This window comes from Mixophyes fleayi, chromosome 2, assembly GCF_038048845.1.
Source record: "Mixophyes fleayi isolate aMixFle1 chromosome 2, aMixFle1.hap1, whole genome shotgun sequence".
NCBI lineage: Eukaryota > Metazoa > Chordata > Amphibia > Anura > Limnodynastidae > Mixophyes > Mixophyes fleayi.
The window spans coordinates 344,714,477-344,733,314 of record NC_134403.1 but is presented as its reverse complement, the minus strand read 5'-3'; the positions used below and the strand labels follow the sequence as shown (position 1 = coordinate 344,733,314).

Here is an 18,838-nt window from a genome sequence, read left to right as displayed (position 1 = left end):
AGCTGTCCGCACATTTTAAATTAACCTCCCCCTCCAATGCAACATGGTTCTGCCCAGGTGCAAAGTTACTCCTTTTTTATGCTTTGCTCTCCTTAATGACTCAGACCCAAGGTGTACAGGCAGATCCGAGGAGCGTACATCAGACCGGACAGATATATGGAGCACCGTTAGTGTGTTTGACCGATGACAACCTATCGGCTACATAGTCCACATTGAGATGTGATAGATCCCAATCAGATGGCGGTTGTTTTCAGTATACAAAGGCTGCTAGTTACAGCCTATCTGTTCTGAAACAAGCTAATTGGGCATCATAATCGCTGGGTGTATTGACCTCTTTCCTTACTTAAAAATCTGGAGTAATAATGACATTAATTTAAATTCAAAAAGTTAAAAGATACAAGAATATAAACTAATAATAAATATTATTTTCTCATTTGAAGACTATACTTCAGTGTATTTTAATGTTCCCTAGTAAATGACAGACACTCTTCTTGTAATATGTGCATGTATATAGAAATAACTATAATTCAGTCTTGAAAGCCTTTTAAACCCCCTCCAAAAAAGAACTATGCAATCATCAGAGCACTTGCTTCGTTTGAATACAGAATAAATAAATATCAGGATAAAATGAGAACGTTGACCTTGTTGGAAATAGCCCAGCACTCTCAGGGTGCACAATACCTGCATTGGGAGTCAGATCCCATTCCTGCAATTATACCACACCATGCAACAATTCCATCTGCACAAGAAAAATGTTTTTCTTATATGTCCTTCAACCTTGCATATAAATAGATGGCATTGAAAGCAGACAATAAGCAATGTAAATGTACACTAAGCCCAGTAAGTGGCAGAGGTCCTTCACATCACATACAGAATATACTTCTCTGCCACTTTAGATGATTTCTTCTTTAGCAACAAAACATGCAGTGGGGAGATAAAAAAAGCTAAAACAGAAAACAAAATAAATATGTTAAAAAGAAACTGCCCTCCCCATATAAAGACTACTGAATCTCTATACATTTAACATACGTAATCAAAGGTAAATTATAAGCAGATGTAGTAATGTAGCTGCAGAAGTAGAAGTAGTGTAGATGTAATGCAGAGGTAAGCAGCCCGTGGTTTTCTAGTGGCTGTGGAAACATAAGTCTCAGTAGGCCTGAACAACCTATAGATCCTGAGTTGTGGAACTAACAGTAACAGCAGGCTTAGGCAACCTGTAGCTCATTATTTGTGGAACCACAATTACCAGCAGGCTTAGGCAACCTGTAGCTCATTATTTGTGGAACCACAATTACCAGCAGGCTTAGGCAACCTGTAGCTCCCTATTTGTAGAACTACAAGTACCAGGAGGCTTAAGCAACCTGCGGAAGTTCAAGCTCCAGCAGGCTTAGGTACCCTGCGACATTCTAGCTGTTGTGGAACTACAAGTCCCAGCATGCCTGTGGCCGGCAGATTGCCTACTACTGATTGCCTACACCTCTTCTAGTGTATGACCTTATAGTGTTGTAAGGCGCAGATTGCGAACATTAACCCTAGCCACACAAACTTAGATGTCCTGATAACATTCACCAGTCAGTAACTCAAACACTAACTAATGGCCCCGAAATCCCTTACCTCCAGTGTAATCTCTCCTTCCTCCATACATCACCCTGACAATTGTCTTTAAACATGCAAATAAACTTTAACACAGAGAGTGATCTATATCTTTTTGGTGGCTAATCCACTACAATAAATTAGCCAGAGTACAAAAGGTACAAGTAAGAAAAAGTTATTTATTTCTTCCAGGTTACTTAATTACACATTCCAGTAGGAGAGGGAAAAAACAGATAGATCCTGAGTGTCACATTTGGGGTCATTTGCTGGCATCCACATACACAACACATACACACATGTGCATATAATGGACCAATAATGGCCAATAGTTTTCAAATTGCTCTGCTATACTTCCTAACATTTCAAATGACCCAGGAAGAACACTTAAGATTAGAAGTTAGGGTAAACAGAGGCACAGACAAAGGGCTGTATTATGGTAGACCTGTGGGACAAATGAATCTAAAAAGCAGCATAATATATATACCTAGTAAATACAACAATAAGGATAAAATAATAAAAGCAAACATGATGGATATATTGGGCCTGATTCATTAAGGAAAGTTAAGCAAAAAAAAACAGTAACTTTGCAATGGGGCAAAACTATGAGAGGGGAGGTAAATTTAAAATGCGGGGACAGATTTTTATTTGGGGTAGGGCATGTCCTAGATCAACTTTAAACTTCAGTGTACAGATAAAGCTACCAAGTATTTGTGTGCTACATGAAAAAAACAGTCAGTATTTAACTTATGTGCAAAATAATAAACTAATTTGCACCCCTTGCATTACATGGGTTTGTCCAGGAGAAAACTTACTCATATTTGTTGCCTTACTTAAAGAATCAGGCCCATTGAGTTTACAAAGGCGAAACTAGCTTATCCGTAAACATACAAGGGTTATGTAACTTATGAGGCATGAATCACTGTGGAACTACAGGTAACAGCATGCCCTGCTAGTTAGGATTGCCTAACTCTGAAGCAATTTTGGACAAGTAACAAGAAGATTTGGGCCCAGAGGATTAATCACATAAACATGAGTGCACATTGGGCGGTGTACTCAGCTAGTAAAGTGTCTACAGCGTCTCACACAGAAAAGACAAGAGAGATTGATAATACCGTGTCTGTGGCCATGTCTATCAAACCTGATCCCGCTTGGATCACATGACTTACTTTATAAGTGTTCCGTGATAGAATGTACAGTGTTCCGTGATAGAATGTATGACTGTCAGTGTTCCGTGATAGAATGTATGACTGTCAGTGCAGGTAACACACCTGGATGTAAGGATCACCTTGTACAAGCTGCTTGTTTTGTTTTCGACTGAAACCGGTGTATTATAAGGAATAATCTACCCTTTACAGTAAAATGAAATGGATATCAGCTTAGAGTTCCATGATTCAACATTGATATGGGCACGGAACTCCTCTGTGATTCATAATATCCTTATATTTTTACAGTAGAGGGTGCTCCCCTCAAAGTATTATATATCTAAAAAAGCATGAAGATAATATGTTCTTGTATTTTGAAAGTAGTGTTTTCACTCCAGTAAAATATAACCTTATATATGGGGGTTTTGATATCACTTGTGTCACATGACTTATTTTGAATATATAACTTTTGGAATATATAACTATCAGCGAAGGTGTCACACCTTGATATGAGCAACTTGTTTTGTTTAAAGCTGAAACTGTTAGTCCCAGAGCTGTATCAATGTACCCAGCCCGTGGCCCATTGTTTTTATATGGTAACAAAACTGTTCCCTTATTTCCACTATCCTTTTATTTTACAGTATATTTACAGTATGTTCCCACTAAGATATATATATATATATATATATATATATATATATATATATATATATATATATATATCCACATTCTCACTGTGCATTAATGACACTTCTCACACTTAATGCCATCCTGTTACTATTCACATACAGTGATGATGTGCTCTGGGGTCCATTGTGTCTACTTGTTTAGTACATTTCTTGGTTCATCATATTGAACCATTTACGCCAAAGAAGGAAAGTGCTCAATCAATGTGCACATCACTTTATAACGGCTTCTCCACCAAGTTCAATAATCTAATATTGTGCTTCATATCAGTGTAATCAGCAAGCTTCATTATTAATCAAAAGGTGAATAACTGACTCAAATTTGGAAGTTCTACTTTACAGCAAAAGACATGCTCTCCTTTCTAAACTGTTCCAAAAAAAAAAAAAAAGTTAATACCCCAACGACACAGCACTTTTCCAACTTCTTTAAAGTTTAGGCTCAGTTCCGGAGAAAACATTTTTTTATTTTAAATTGTCAATCACCATACATCCAGGGGATATTATATATCTGTCATATGAGCTCTCCTTTCCTGTTTTTTTTTTTTATATAGGATTACCATGAGGTCTACTCCAAGTCTTATCTCTTTCTAAAGCTGTGAGTTAGCAGGGTGGGTTCTTGTTGGCCCCTTGTAATGCGCTCTAATTACAACCTTGGGCTACATCAAACACTAAAGAAAACTAACTTGTTGCTTGAAACTCTTTTCCCTGTTGTTGGGATGACAAAGGGGGAGCATCCAGGTTGTCAATTCAAGTTTGTTTTCTTACAGAGCTCCAAAAGAGCTTCAACTTCTCATTCAAGGCATTCACCATGATCAGGAGGGGAGCCAACAGTCACTCCGGACTGAGCCCCATTTTCTTTAATAATTTGACTAATTTCTAACAAGAAGGTTTATTTTACCGCACCCCAGAAATATTTCATCTCAGCCACAGTCCTTCCAAGCTTTCAGAGCAGGCACAGAAATTCAATTTTACATTTTAACTGTGCAGATAACCCTGAATTGAAGTCCTGACGTTAGCTAGTAGAACAGCGTTGGCTGCTGCAGGAGTGGTTCTATAATAATGCACAAATAACCAGGAGTGGGATCTCATTAACATTTCTCCAACCAACATTTTGAGTGTGTAATTAGGCTGATTATAGGATTATGACACTAACATGAATGCTCCAGGGACTTTGATAAATTGGGCATCCAAAGCACCTTACTAGAGAAGTTTGGGAGCTTTAGAAGGGTTCAATTCAATTGGCCTCTCTCCCTCCCCTCTGGTGTGATCCTAATGATCTTGGAAATCTTTGTGAAGTCATTTCTCAATCAAAAAGGCAGCACTACAAACATGTGGCTGCTGCTGAACCTCTCTGAAGACAGGGCTGTCAGTTTTCTACTTTACAAAATGACACTTCTAGACAAGGGCATAATTATACTTCAGTGGGCCACCTAGCAAATCTTTGTAGAGGTCCCCATTTAACGTCCAAGTGTGGGCCATTGTCAGGGGAGCCCCAGTAGAAGCTTTTCCTCTGCCCCTGTAATAGTTACACTTTTGCATCAAGAGGTCCTGCAGTAGACCAATTACATTTCTATAAGCAAATAAGGTGTTAATGGATTGGATATTGCAATGCATAAAACAGTTTACTGATAGTGATATAAAAAAGCTGAGGACTAGTTAAATAATATCCACATGCAGCAAACACAACTGTGTGTGTGTGTGTGTGTGTGTGTGTGTGTATATATATATATATATATATATATATATATATATATATATATATATATATATATATCCAGTATATCTCTTTAGCTCTCTTACCTGATGAGATGCATATTATTCCACAAAGCAGACAAAAGTGAACAAACGCTGCAATCATGGTCCTCAAGTGTTGCCTGAGATTATTCTCCTGCCACAGAAAACCCAAAAATGGTTTAGAACCCTACGACCAAGAAATCCTTGTGAGAGAATTGTAAATCCAGTAAGCTTAATATAAGCAACGTTTCCCGCGATCGTTTTAAATCCAAGTGCAGGGGGGCAGAGGTGGCCGGGAGGTTGTCCTCAGCAGCAGAGGGTAACTTCCAGAAATATATATACCCCCTTGGTGGGTCTAAGGGAAGGGGAAGAGTCCTCCACACTTCTTGCTGTCACCATGAAATACTCTCCAAAGGAAAGTGTGAGCTCCAGTCTCCGGCTGCTGAGCTTCCCAGCCGGCTGGTCCCAACTTCAGACTGTGGTGGAGCCTGAGAGCTCATCAGCCAAGGGATAAAGCTATAAAGGGAAAACCTCAGCACATGGAAATAGCCAACTACTCCTGTGATTGAAGTCTGGATGCCACCTCTTTCTCTGCCAAGGCTGTAATTTATCCCAGCAAGGAAATCACACATGTATTTATCTCCATCACTCAGAGGAGCTGGGCTGTGATACAAGAGCAACTTCTAAAATCCTCCTGTACTTCTTCTTCTTCTGTACACAGCCAGGCAGGAGCTGGGGGCAGTCAGAGGGGATGCTGCTGCCAGTCCTCCTGCGCTTCCTCTGCTGGGGCTGGTTCTTGTTGTGAAGTTTGCAGAGTCCCGGTTATCCCTCCTGTCTCCTGCTCTGACCGGAGCAGATCCCCATTTCATTCTACAGAGGCGATGCGTGGAGCTCAGCAGCAGCAACTCTGCTTAAAGGGGCCGCCTTCAATTCTCCTGCTCTTTTGTTGTTTGTTACACATGTAACCCTCCAGGCTTTAGATCCAGGCTCGTTGCTGCCATCTACTGTCTATACTACTACTACTACTGCCTTTACTTTCCTAGGTATGGTATTATTATTGGGATATACATACAGATCTATCTACCTATCTATCTATCTATCTACACTGATATATACACATATATATATATATATATATATATATATATATATATATATATATATATATATATATATATATATATAAAAACAGGGATACTCTGCACTCTCCAAACACATAATTAATGCTGTACTAAGTACTGTTCTATATTAAACACAGGGAATGTTAGTTTCACATGTTGCAATGGGAAGACTTTGGTGTGAGTTGATCAGCTTAACATATATTGCATTATGCGGGACTGACATTCCCTGTTTTTTTTTAATTATGTGTTTGGAGAGTGCAGAGTATCCCTGTTTTCTTGCCTATACAATGTGGGCAACCCCCTCTTGCACCCCAGTCTGTACATGGTGAGTACAGAGGATCTATGTTTGTTTATATATATATATATATATATATATATATATATATATATAACACTCTACATTTGAGGGCATACACAGTCATAAAGCTAGGTATTAATAGACAGAAAAATCAATAAAGAAGGGTACTGCTTGCAATCTATAGCAGGATTTATATATATATATATATATATATATATATATATATATATATATATCATCATGTCATCTACATCATGTTTACATATATTTATTACTGTTGTTATTATTGTCCTATTATCCTCTATTTATATAGTGCCTACATATTACACAGCACTTTACAGATAATGTTTACTGGCTTGCATCAGTCCCTACCCGATCGGATCTTACAGACTAAGTTCTCTATCGAACACACACACACACACACACACTAGGGTTTATTTTGATAGAAACCAATTAATCTAGCAGTATGTTTTGTAATATAGTTTTTTTTTTTGTTAACTTTACTACAACTTCTTTAAAAAAGTACAAAACAAATAAATAAAAGACAACAGTAGACATAACAAAACACAGGCATTCTGTTGTGCAAACATAAAAGGTCTTGGAAGTTAAAAAGTATCACTGCAGGTGATTAAGGGTTATCAGTGACCAGGATTGTGTAAAACTATATTTAAATAACAAAATTGGTATAAAAATAATGTGAAAAATTGTATTGAAATTGTATAAAAAATGTCTAAAAATAGTAATAGTGGTAAAGCAAATGACAATGTAAATATAGTGCTGGTTGGATTCTTAATACACAGAGACTATTTTCAGGGCAGCCCCAGTTCAAGCATATTGTCTGGAAGGGTAGGAGACAGGTATTTAATGGGGGCTTTATAAAGCTAATAGTATGTATATTTGACAATTTTACACCAGGTCCCAAATCTGTATCCTTGTATATTGCAATCATGTATTGTCAATTGTTGTGAGTTTTGATTTTCCTTTACATTTGCATATTTGATCATTGTAATTATTAGCATAATTCACTGCACAAATGTTAAAATATATACGTATTACATTATTACATACATTTATCTATAATATGGGCATACATATATACCCATGTACAATGACACACAGATTATTATTTATATATTGCTAATTTCTGCACAGGTAAATATACTAATGACAACAAATAATCCACAATGTAGTGTTGTGTTTGTTGACAGACTTGGATCTATTACCACAATACAAGACAATCATCTTTGTCAGAGACTGGTGTGAAACGCGTAATGTGTTTCATATGATTTCCTGCAAACTAACACAAGTAGTCTGCGTGTCACTAGTGACCCCACAACTGGTGAACACTGTCTTCCCTCCAAGCTGAGCGATATGAAAAAGACAGCTTAATCAGATAAGATAAGTAAGAACATATTGAAGGGCTGCTGGTCAGTGCAAATGGATTTTTAATAAAGAACATTTTTTCATCACTATTATTAGCACAGCACTCGGCTTAGGAACAGTTTCTGTAACCTGTGCATTAACAAACCATCCCATATACATCATGCAATTCATTGGTGGCTTAAGAAATAGTATATCTAATTAGTGTGGGGAGCAGCCATTAAAAAAAGTAGTTTGCCATGACTGACAGATGCCATAGTTACAATGTAGGAGCACCTGTCGGCCATGACATGCTCACCGCGGTGGAAAGCTGCTGAGACAAGGCAAGGTAAACATATACTTTTTATTGTGTGATTGACTGGAGTCACTGAACCTTATTTTTTCAATTGTCATCCGCTGCCTGTCTGGGATGTCTTCAGTATTGGAGTGGGCGGGGATAGAACAACCTATAGCCAATCAGATCATCAGAATGTTCATCTTAGCAGAAGGTGAATGTGCTGATCAGTTGGAAGGCGGTAACCGGTCTATGGGTATGATTGAGTAAGGATAGGGCTGCAAGAGATGGGGAAGCAGGAAGCCACAGACTGAGACTTAGATAGTAGAAGGAGCAGGGTCCCACAACAGCACAGAGTATTGATGTGATGCCCCTGTTTCAGGAAGATTGTGTTTAAAAAAATGTATTTGAAACCAAATTCATAAATACAACTTATTTTTAAATAGTTGGCTTTCTCTCCACCCATTGTAATTTGTAATAAATGAATCTACGCTGGAAATACCCTTTAATTTATTTACATTTGTTTGTTATTTAATGGCCATAACTGCAATACAGAGTTGAAACCAAGCAAGCAATGCTTCTTTTATTAGTGGTCCAAGAAGACGTCTTGTGGCCTGATCACAACCCAGAGAAACCCACAGCACAGTAAACGTGGTCTTTTATTTCTGACAGTTTCAGTGCTATAAACGATAGTGCTATCTTCATCCAAATGAACCACTGGCATTTACAGCCACTTGCCACTTAGATATTATTTATTCTGGCATCCCAAACATTAGGCTAAAGAACAACTTATTTGGGAAATACAATGGAGCATCTGCGAAGAAGGCCAGTTGAACCTTCAGTTTGTAAAATGTGGATGACGTTGGGTTTTGAAGAGGGGAATAAATAAATTCTGAGTACATACAGGCTGGCTGGGTGTTATTAAAAAATAATTATTTTTCATGATAAAGGCTGTGGAGGTTTACTGGGCGGCCGCAGCTTCTAAAACATATCTGTAGCCCTGCACCAAGGCTTGTAGATCCCTGATTTAGCACATAGGATATGGAGAAGTGTCAGAGGCTTACGATATGAGGATAACAGGTTTATGATCTGATTAAGCAAAAAGATGGGTATTGGATCTTTGTTTTGGCTTTAAGCCTATAACCCCTGACTATGTCAGATATTCCATTTTTAATTTAAAGTATTTTGGCAATTAAGCTTTATTAGTTGGTAGATTTATTGTTTTTTATTGATTGATGGTGACAAATTGTTTACCAATAAAACAATGGCGAAAATCTAATAAATCACCAGCAGTGGCTGCCATTCTGGTAGGGGCTAGGGATGAACTTTGAGAAATGTAATTCTATGCAATTTCTTCAAGGCAGAATAATTTACTACGAATACTTGCTGAAATTTTCTATTGTATCTTCTCTGTGTTGCATTAAAATGTGTTTTCGCGTTTGTACTTTTATGTTCCTTGTAGACTTTTTTTTATCTATTTTTAAAAACATTTAAGCACCTCCCCATGCCTAGTGAAGTCCAATGGAGTGGAATGAGGCAGTCCTGCTTTTATGCCTGTACCTGCCATGTTCTAGAAATAAAAATGATCATAGACGTTTTTAAGCTTTATATTTTAGAATTGCTTTAAAGTGAACAAAGAGGCATATTAGGAGCATATCTGAAACTTTGTAGCACTTCAGGTACTCTCCAAAGAAAAGTCTGTCTGGACATACAAAAATAATCCATATATTTACTTCTGTCTGAATCTCTTTCTGTGTATTGCAGTATCTTTAATCATATATTTATGTCATCAATGTTATTTTGGGTGTGTGATCTGACGGGAGCATAAGACCTGTGCTGCCTAGATTCATGTTGCGAATCAATATTTGTTATGCTGATAGTGAAAGTGATATGCATTATGTGTTAGGATAGGTACAGACTATAGTAAAAATAAGCAATTAGCGATTTACAAACGTCAAGAAAAAAAAATCCCAATCAGCACGACGATCATGTATGCACGCTGTACACAATTACCTTCAGATCTGTGCTCTTCATCTGTCAATATCGTCGGCTGGCTGTCAGACCGTCGCTCAGCAGCTATCCACCCCCATGCTCTCAGCCTGCATTACAAGATATGTGTGCCTGACACCGTTCCTTCGCTGATCTGTCGTTCCAATTCTGCAGAGTGCATACACACTGCAGAATTGGAACGACGTGTGAAAATTTCGATCAATGATTTCAGTGACTTTGGAATGACCATCGGTCATCATTTCACTGTACACACTAAGGCGATATCGGGCCGAATGGTCGTTTATCGTCCATGTGACCCAAAACACTGAAAATACTGTAGTGTGTACATAGTCTTAGTACAGTGAAGTAGCAGAAGATTCTAAGTATAGAACTATACACTGGATTTGAATAGTTTGACTTTGCTAAGACAGTATTACAGTATTGCTTTCCTCCCAGAATCCTTATATGTACAAAACACAAATGGTGCATGTACGCTATTTCCACTTACAGAGATGTGCTTCTAATGACACAAAATGAGGCCACTGCCTCAGGTTACAGAATTTTTGTAGGAAATTCATTAAAAAAAAAATCTTGCTTCAAAAATCGAAGGGCAAAATACATGCTTGTACTAATTTTTTTAAGACTAGTAAAACCATGTATAAGGTAATGGAACCCATTGGTTCAAAAACTAAACACCTACTAGCATTCGCACTTGTGCTTGTTAGTGTTTGTGTTGTGGCACATTTTTTTCTGACACATTCTGCACTATGTACGTCGTTCACACCATTTGGGATGAGAGTGTCTTCCAAAAAACACCTTTCTTCTCCCCCTGACCACAAGTGCTCATTAGCCATCACATGTCAAACTGACCAGGTTTGACATGAGATGTCACTGGTGTTTAACACAACGTCAGTGGGTAAGGGACCTACATGAGTGGTTTCTACATTGTTGATACATTTAATAATTAGATGACCACTCGGATCCCTTCTTCCCTACTGGCAACAATGATAGAACTTGGCAGTGAGCAGGACCAGTTAATGTTTATGTACTTTGTTGCATCAATGTTGCTGCACACCGTAAAACAATTAACCCTTTTAGAGCTAGCACTTTTACAGATTCAGAAGCGTATCTGCCTAATTTTAATAGCATTTTTATTGCAGCTGGAAAAGATGCAATATTATGTCCCGCCACTTATAACGAGCGCTTTAGACGCCTTACTCACCGGCGCCAAAAATATTAATATAGTATTGTAAGGCCTGATTAATATCATTGGATATTTGTTACAATGACCCTATGTTCACATGGATTTGCAATCAGGAACGGTTGGCGCACAACAGTGTTTTTGAGACATTGCCTACATCCAATCTTAGGCTAGGTACACACTGAAGAATTTTACGACCGACGTGTTATCTCAAACATTGTACCTAGGACTTCAGATCTGTGCTCTTCATCTGGTCGTTCATCTGGTCCTCTAGTCTTCAGAGAATGACAGCACAATATTCATTCATTCATTCTTATCACACTGATTAAACCGCCTTGTTATAGCTATCCACATGTCCTAACGAATTTCGTTAGCTTCTGTGACTCTGAAACAAAACATTCTGTCTCAGAGCGAACAAATGAATTATTCCTTCTACAGCACTCTCTACATTTATTCACCGGGACATTCATTGTTAGCATCGGCTGAAAAGAGTCCGACTCTGTAAACTCTATGGAGATCGTGGGCATGAGAGCATACACACTACATGATCAGTCGGTGATTGGTCGGAAAATATTAAACGGTACGACCAACCAAATGAGCCGACAATCAACACTTTGGAACGACTTTCGACCATCATGTCACTATACACACTAACCCGACCGCCGGCTGATTTGCCCGATTATTGGACAAAAACGTTCCAGTGTGTACCCAGTCTTAGACTCTCCATTGGACAAGATCTGCTTGAATAAAATGTTTTCCAATTAGAGGGATTTTATTGAGCTTGTTGAATAATTGTGTAACAATGAAAGGCGTAAAAGTTACCTCCTCAACTTCTGCAAAGGACATTTGGGCCCTTTAATTTGCAGTAGTAACAAAAATGTATCATTCTTAAAGATACAGAATTAGGATAACACAAAGATAGCAACTATTAAAATTTCACAAACATACTTCACATTCATACTTAAGATACCGCTTCCAAATAATCTGAATGTTGTATATTTATTTAATGTCAAACAGATACAGAGAGTATCATGCAGAGATGAGAGAAAATACTACTTGAATCCACAACCATGGGCATCCTCCTTGAATAATTGAATGAAAAATACATTGAAAAAACGCTATTTACATGAAGCCTGAAAACAAGCACCAAGTTTTATCTACGCCCCAAATTTCTACCTCTTGCGGAGATCAAAGTTAGAATAAAACTGTCACTCCCACATGTCTGTGATTTACCAAAATATTTACTAAAAATAGCCAAAACAATCAACGGACATCGATTATAAATTCATTGCAGTCCAGCTGAGCTAAATTGCCACAAAATCCTGATGGTGTCAGAGAAGGGCGAGGAGGTAGACTAGACTGCTTGTGCTTTAATGTATAGATGTGATTATGTACATAATAATGTACAAGATGCTCACTAGCTTTGCCATATCTCTTCCTCTCACATTCACAGATGAAGAGGATTCCATCGGTTCCAGTGTGTATGTAGGTGAGAAAGGAAGAGAGTAAAAGAGGGAGGTCTAGATGAGTGTTCTTTTTTATTAAACAATATTTGTGCATTTTAGTGACATTTTTCCCTAGTGCACCACAGGTCCTAGCGGAATGCTGGTGCTTGTAGTACTGCAAGCACCATAATTTCCAAACACCTGTGCATGCTGGGACATGTAGTGCACCATGGACAAAATGGTTAATTAAAACTTTCTTTGACTCATTAGCCACATACACCGCACCATTTCAGCACAGGTCAGTTTTGTGCAACAGTTTTGAAAACACTGGTAATCTATTCCATCTATAGATCTATCTATTAGGGCCTTAAGTCCCCATTCTACTTGTGAAACACACTGATTTCAGCCAAAGAGGAGAATATTGTACGGAACAGACTTTGGCTCATCTGTATGGAAACTCTGGCCGTACCTGACATGTTAATATGCACCCAGAGCCATGCTCTGATTGGGCAATCCCTTGTTGTTGTGTCATACAAGGTAAGGTGTAGTGTTAAAAGTCCAAAATAAGGCACGTGAACTAAAACTATTACGGTATTTTCTATTTTCATTTAAAAAGCCAGCACATTGTATTACATATACATAGGGTTCAGTTACCCTTATTAGGAATGCAGATAGAAGGTTTCAATGACGGTTTATGTCTTCCTTGCATTTATGCACAAATTCTGCATACAAAGTCCATGCTTTAAAATACAATTGTATTCCAGATCAAACCTCATTCACCCTCTACAAAGATGACATGAACTCTTTTGAGTGTACTATATGTCATGATTGTTTATTCAGGAAATTGCATGTACGGCTTCTGCTGGATCCGTCTCCCACTAGTGTCTGAGAGTGACATGCAAACAATAGGCAGCTCTCCTGGGTTTTTTAAATATTAATTCTCTTACTCCTTTATAAGAAAAACAAAAGGAAAATCCATTTTAACATTGATGTGAGGTTCTCGTCCTTTCCTTTGTACCCATGTGGAAACTCAATACATTATTCTTCCAGAGGGATTGTGTAGCTGGCGAGCTTTCCATTTGGTATGCATTGGATTAGATGGAAAGAATGGAGATGAATAATACTTTATAGGGTCACAATACCAAATATTATGCTAATTCACCACCATTTCAGATGCATGCATTTTTTTAAAGATACAGCACTTTTATTTAGCCTTTTGTTTAAATAACTAACATTAGAAACATACCTGATGTATTTGTGTGATTTATTTTCAACTTCTTTATTAATCTAAGTTTTTTTTTAACATATAAGAATGTCCCAACCTAATTGATGGAATAAATTAAACTTTTTTTCAGTAAGCAACCCCTGCTAAATTGTCACATGGCTACCACAGTCACATGACACATCATGTAGTAAGTAGAGAGGCTTTGAATTCCCTCTGTCTGCATAGTAGCATTCTCTTTTTCCACTGTCTGCCATCACATGACATGCTAATGTAATGGCCCCTGCCACGGTACCATGTTAAAATAACCCCCCCCCCCATGACTGTAGAGGGGGCATCAGAGGTGGGCAAGTGAGGTGCTGAACGTGAGCCTCGCAAAAAGTGTGTATCCAGGGTGTCTGTTAAGGGATCAACTCAAGCTGGTTACTATGCCAATAAGGCCCACAAGCCTGCTACAAAGCTAGAGGAGAAGAAGGGCTGTCTCTTACAAAGAGGATTAAGGAAGTGGAAAGTGCAGGAAAAGAGTGAGAGTGAGAGCAGGAGACAGAGAGGAGAGGTGATGTGACAGCTGGGGTCCCAGAAGAGAAGGGAGCTGGTCCCGGGCTCTCCCATCATACACTGGAGCGAGTTTGTGGTGTGTCAGAACTGCAGGTGAGAGAAGATGCCCTAGATGTGGGAAAGGGTTTATTGACACCCTCAGATACCATTAAGAACTGTGCAGGAGAAGACAGGAGATGTATATATGAATGGTACATATTTACTTTATTGCTGCAATCATTTAATTATTGCTGGACTGCAGCAGGAAGGAGGGGAGTATTGCTGGACCACAGCAGGATGGAGGGGAGTATTACTGGACTGCAGCAAGATGGAGGGGAGTATTACTGGACTGCAGCAGGGTGGAGGGGAGTATTACTGGACTGCAGCAGGGTGGAGGGGATTATTACTGGACTGCAGCAAGATGGAGGGGAGTATTACTGGACTGCAGCAGGGTGGAGGGGATTATTACTGGACTGCAGCAAGATGGAGGGGAGTATTACTGGACTGCAGCAGGGTGGAGGGGAGTATTACTGGACTGCAGCAGGGTGGGGGGGAGTATTACTGGACTGCAGCAGGGTGGAGGGGAGTATTACTGGACTGCAGCAGGATGGAGGGGAGTATTGCTGGACTGCTGCAAGATGGAGGGGAGTATTACTGGACTGCAGCAGGGTGGAGGGGAGTATTACTGGACTGCAGCAGGGTGGAGGGGAGTATTACTGGACTGCAGAAGGGTGGAGGGGAGTATTACTGGACTGCAGCAGGGTGGAGGGGAGTATTACTGGACTGCAGCAGGATGGAGGGGAGTATTGCTGGACTGCTGCAAGATGGAGGGGAGTATTACTGGACTGCAGCAGGGTGGAGGGGAGTATTACTGGACTGCAGCATGGTGGAGGGGAGTATTACTGGACTGCAACAGGGTGGAGGGGAGTATTACTGGACTGCAGCAGGGTGGAGGGGAGTATTACTGGACTGCAGCAGGGTGGAGGGGAGTATTACTGGACTGCAGCAGGGTGAAGGGGAGTATTACTGGACTGCAGCAGGGTGGAGGGGAGTATTACTGGACTGCTGCAGGATGGAGGGGAGTATTTCTGGAGTGCAGCATGATGGAGAGGAGTATTACTGGACCGCAGCAGGATGGAGGGGAGTATTGCTGGACTGCAGCAGGATGGAGGGGAGTATTTCTGGAGTGCAGCAGGATGGAGGGGAGTATTGCTGGACTGCAGCAGGGTGGAGGGGAGTATTACTGGACTGCAACAGGATGGAGGGGAGTATTACTGGACCGCTGCAGGGTGCAGGGGAGTATTACTGGACTGCAGCAAGATGGAGCAGAGTATTACTGGACTGCAGAAGGTTGGAGGGGAGTATTACTGGACTGCAGCAGGGTGGAGGGGAGTATTACTGGACTGCAGCAGAGTGGAGGGGAGTATTACTGGACTGCAGCAGGATGGATGGGAGTATTACTGGACTGCAGAAGAGTGGAGGGGAGTATTACTGGACTGCAGCATGATGGAGAGGAGTATTACTGGACTGCAGCAGGGTGGAGGGGAGTATTACTGGACTGCAGCAGGATGGAGGGGAGTATTGCTGGACTGCAGCAGGATGGAGCAGAGTATTACTAGACTGCAGAAGGGTGGAGGGGAGTATTGCTGGACTGCAGCAGGGTGGAGGGGAGTATTACTGGACTGCAGCAGGATGGAGGGGAGTATTGCTGGACTGCAGCAGGATGGAGGGGAGTATTACTGGACTGCAGCAGGGTGGAGGGGAGTATTACTGGACTGCAGCAGGGTGGAGGGGAGTATTACTGGACTGCAGCAGGATGGAGGGGAGTATTGCTGGACTGCTGCAGGATGGAGGGGAGTATTACTGGACTGCAGAAGGGTGGAGGGGAGTATTGCTGGACTGCAGCAGGATGGAGGGGATTATTACTGGACTGCAGCAGGATGGAGGGGAGTATTACTGGACCGCTGCAGGGTGGAGGGGAGTATTACTGGACTGCAGCAGGATGGAGGGGAGTATTTCTGGAGTGCAGCAGGATGGAGGGGAGTATTTCTGGAGTGCAGCAGGATGGAAGGGAGTATTGCTGGACTGCAGCAGGGTGGAGGGGAGTATTACTGGACTGCAGCAGGATGGAGAGGAGTATTACTGGACTGCAGCAGGATGGAGGGGAGTATTGCTGGATTGCAGCAGGATAGAGCGGAGTATTACTGGACTGCAGAAGGGTGGAGGGGAGTATTACTGGACTGCAGCAGGGTGGAGGGGAGTATTACTGGACTGCAGCAGGATGGAGGGGATTATTACTGGACTGCAGCAGGATGGAGGGGAGTATTGCTGGAGTGCAGCAGAGTGGAGGGGAGTATTACTGGACTGCAACAGGATGGAGGGGAGTATTAGTGGACCGCTGCAGGGTGGAGGGGAGTATTACTGGACTGCAGCAGGATGGAGGGGAGTATTTCTGGAGTGCAGCAGGATGGAGTGGAGTATTTCTGGAGTGCAGCAGGATGGAGGGGAGTATTGCTGGACTGCAGCAGGGTGGAGGGGAGTATTACTGGACTGCAACAGGATGGAGGGGAGTATTAGTGGACCGCTGCAGGGTGGAGGGGAGTATTACTGGACTGCAGCAGGATGGAGGGGAGTATTTCTGGAGTGCAGCAGGATGGAGTGGAGTATTTCTGGAGTGCAGCAGGATGGAGGGGAGTATTGCTGGACTGCAGCAGGCTGGAGGGGAGTATTACTGGACTGCAGCAGGGTGGATGGGAGTATTACTGGACTGCAGCAGGATGGAGGGGAGTATTACTGGACCGCTGCAGACATTGTTGGAGCTGCTGGATCTAGTAAAATATCGGACCTTAGATAATTTTTTGTGATTTTTAACAAAAAAAATTCCATTTGGAAGTCAGAACTGAAAGCCAACGTTTGAAACGTACATTTATATTGTTTGTTTTATAAACTAGCCTCAAAGCCTCTCCAATATTAGTCACTTACATACTGTTTAGTGTGTGCAGACAGGTAAAAAGGTTTACTTTCAAGGCTCTTGTTTTATTTACCTCTTGTAAAAGGAACATAGGACCTTTACTCCACAGATGAAGCTAGCTGTAAAATAGTTGCATTAGCATTGGTTGCACTTTCCTCTGCAGGAGATGGTCGCCCACTCGCGTTTCTGAAAATTCCAAAATATAGTGCAAATCCTGTTTAATGACGTCATGCACCTATTTCCATGCAGATGCATTCATTTATGAGCAAGCGCTTGGATTAGCAATGCCGATATTATGTCTGCACAGTCTGGTGGGAGAAGTTAGGTGGGTCAGAGTCTTTCCTCAAAGAGTAACTATTAGGCGAATATACGCACCTACTTCTGACACACATATAAAAATTAGATTTTGTTTTGAAATGACTATTTAAATCTGATTATGGGTTAGCTTCAAGGGGGTGCATTGTCTATTTCTCCTGACTAAAGAACTTGAGGGCACATTTATGAAAAAGTGAAGTCCAATTGCCACAGGCGATAAAAGTCCAACCTCATAAAAAAATGCTTTCTTTGTTTTAAAATTCAAAATATTTGACTTGGCCCACAAGCTAGTCCTTCTTAAAATACGGCGTGCCAAATGTAAACCTTATTAATTAACAAAACAAAATCAGTGTTATAATGTATACAACATAGAGTGGCTCCATCTCCTCAGAATTGTGTTATTTTTCGCTACTGAATGAACTTCAGCAATAATTCTTCTCTTACTTCTCTCTACAAGTGCGAGGAGCCTCCGTCACAGACGAAAACAAACTTCACGTAAGCAGAAAATTGCCGCAGCTTATTAATTTCTTCCATAAAGACTGGAAGTACTTGATTACTCGACAAGGAGAGTCCTGTTTACTCGGACAATGTAGTGTCATGTCATTGGCTCTGGTGTGTTTACCTTCATATTAACAGATACATGTCGACTAGTAAGGGAAGGCTTCGTGTGTAGCCAGATCCAGCTGTTAAAATACAGAGGTCACATATACGTTCATGCTTTATTCAGCATTAGGTTTACATCTGTTTGCTTTCCTAATCCTGGCTATGACTGGAGTAGTCTATCTACTGCTCTATCCACCGCCACAATGCTCCAGCAGATTTTAACAAAGTCCCAAAATAATGTTGTTTACTTTGAAATATGTTCCATCATGAGATAAAATGAAATGAAAATAAAATAACATGGGCCTTCAATCTTGGAACTGATTTAAA

General features: G+C 40.5%; 1 protein-coding gene across 6 annotated transcripts in view; it reads right to left on the bottom strand.

Moving 5' to 3' along the window:
• Nucleotides 1-18,838, bottom strand: part of ROBO1 (roundabout guidance receptor 1) — an 859,323-nt gene that overhangs the window by 316,058 nt on the left and 524,427 nt on the right. Inside the window, exon 1 of one of the 6 annotated variants that reach the window (XM_075197079.1) lies at nucleotides 5,222-6,082. The exons of the other annotated variants lie outside the window; for them this stretch is intronic. Within the exon in view, the coding sequence (XP_075053180.1) occupies nucleotides 5,222-5,279 (58 nt within the window). The 5' untranslated portion in view covers nucleotides 5,280-6,082. Of the gene's footprint in view, nucleotides 1-5,221; nucleotides 6,083-18,838 lie in introns of those variants that run through there. 6 annotated transcript variants of the gene reach the window in all.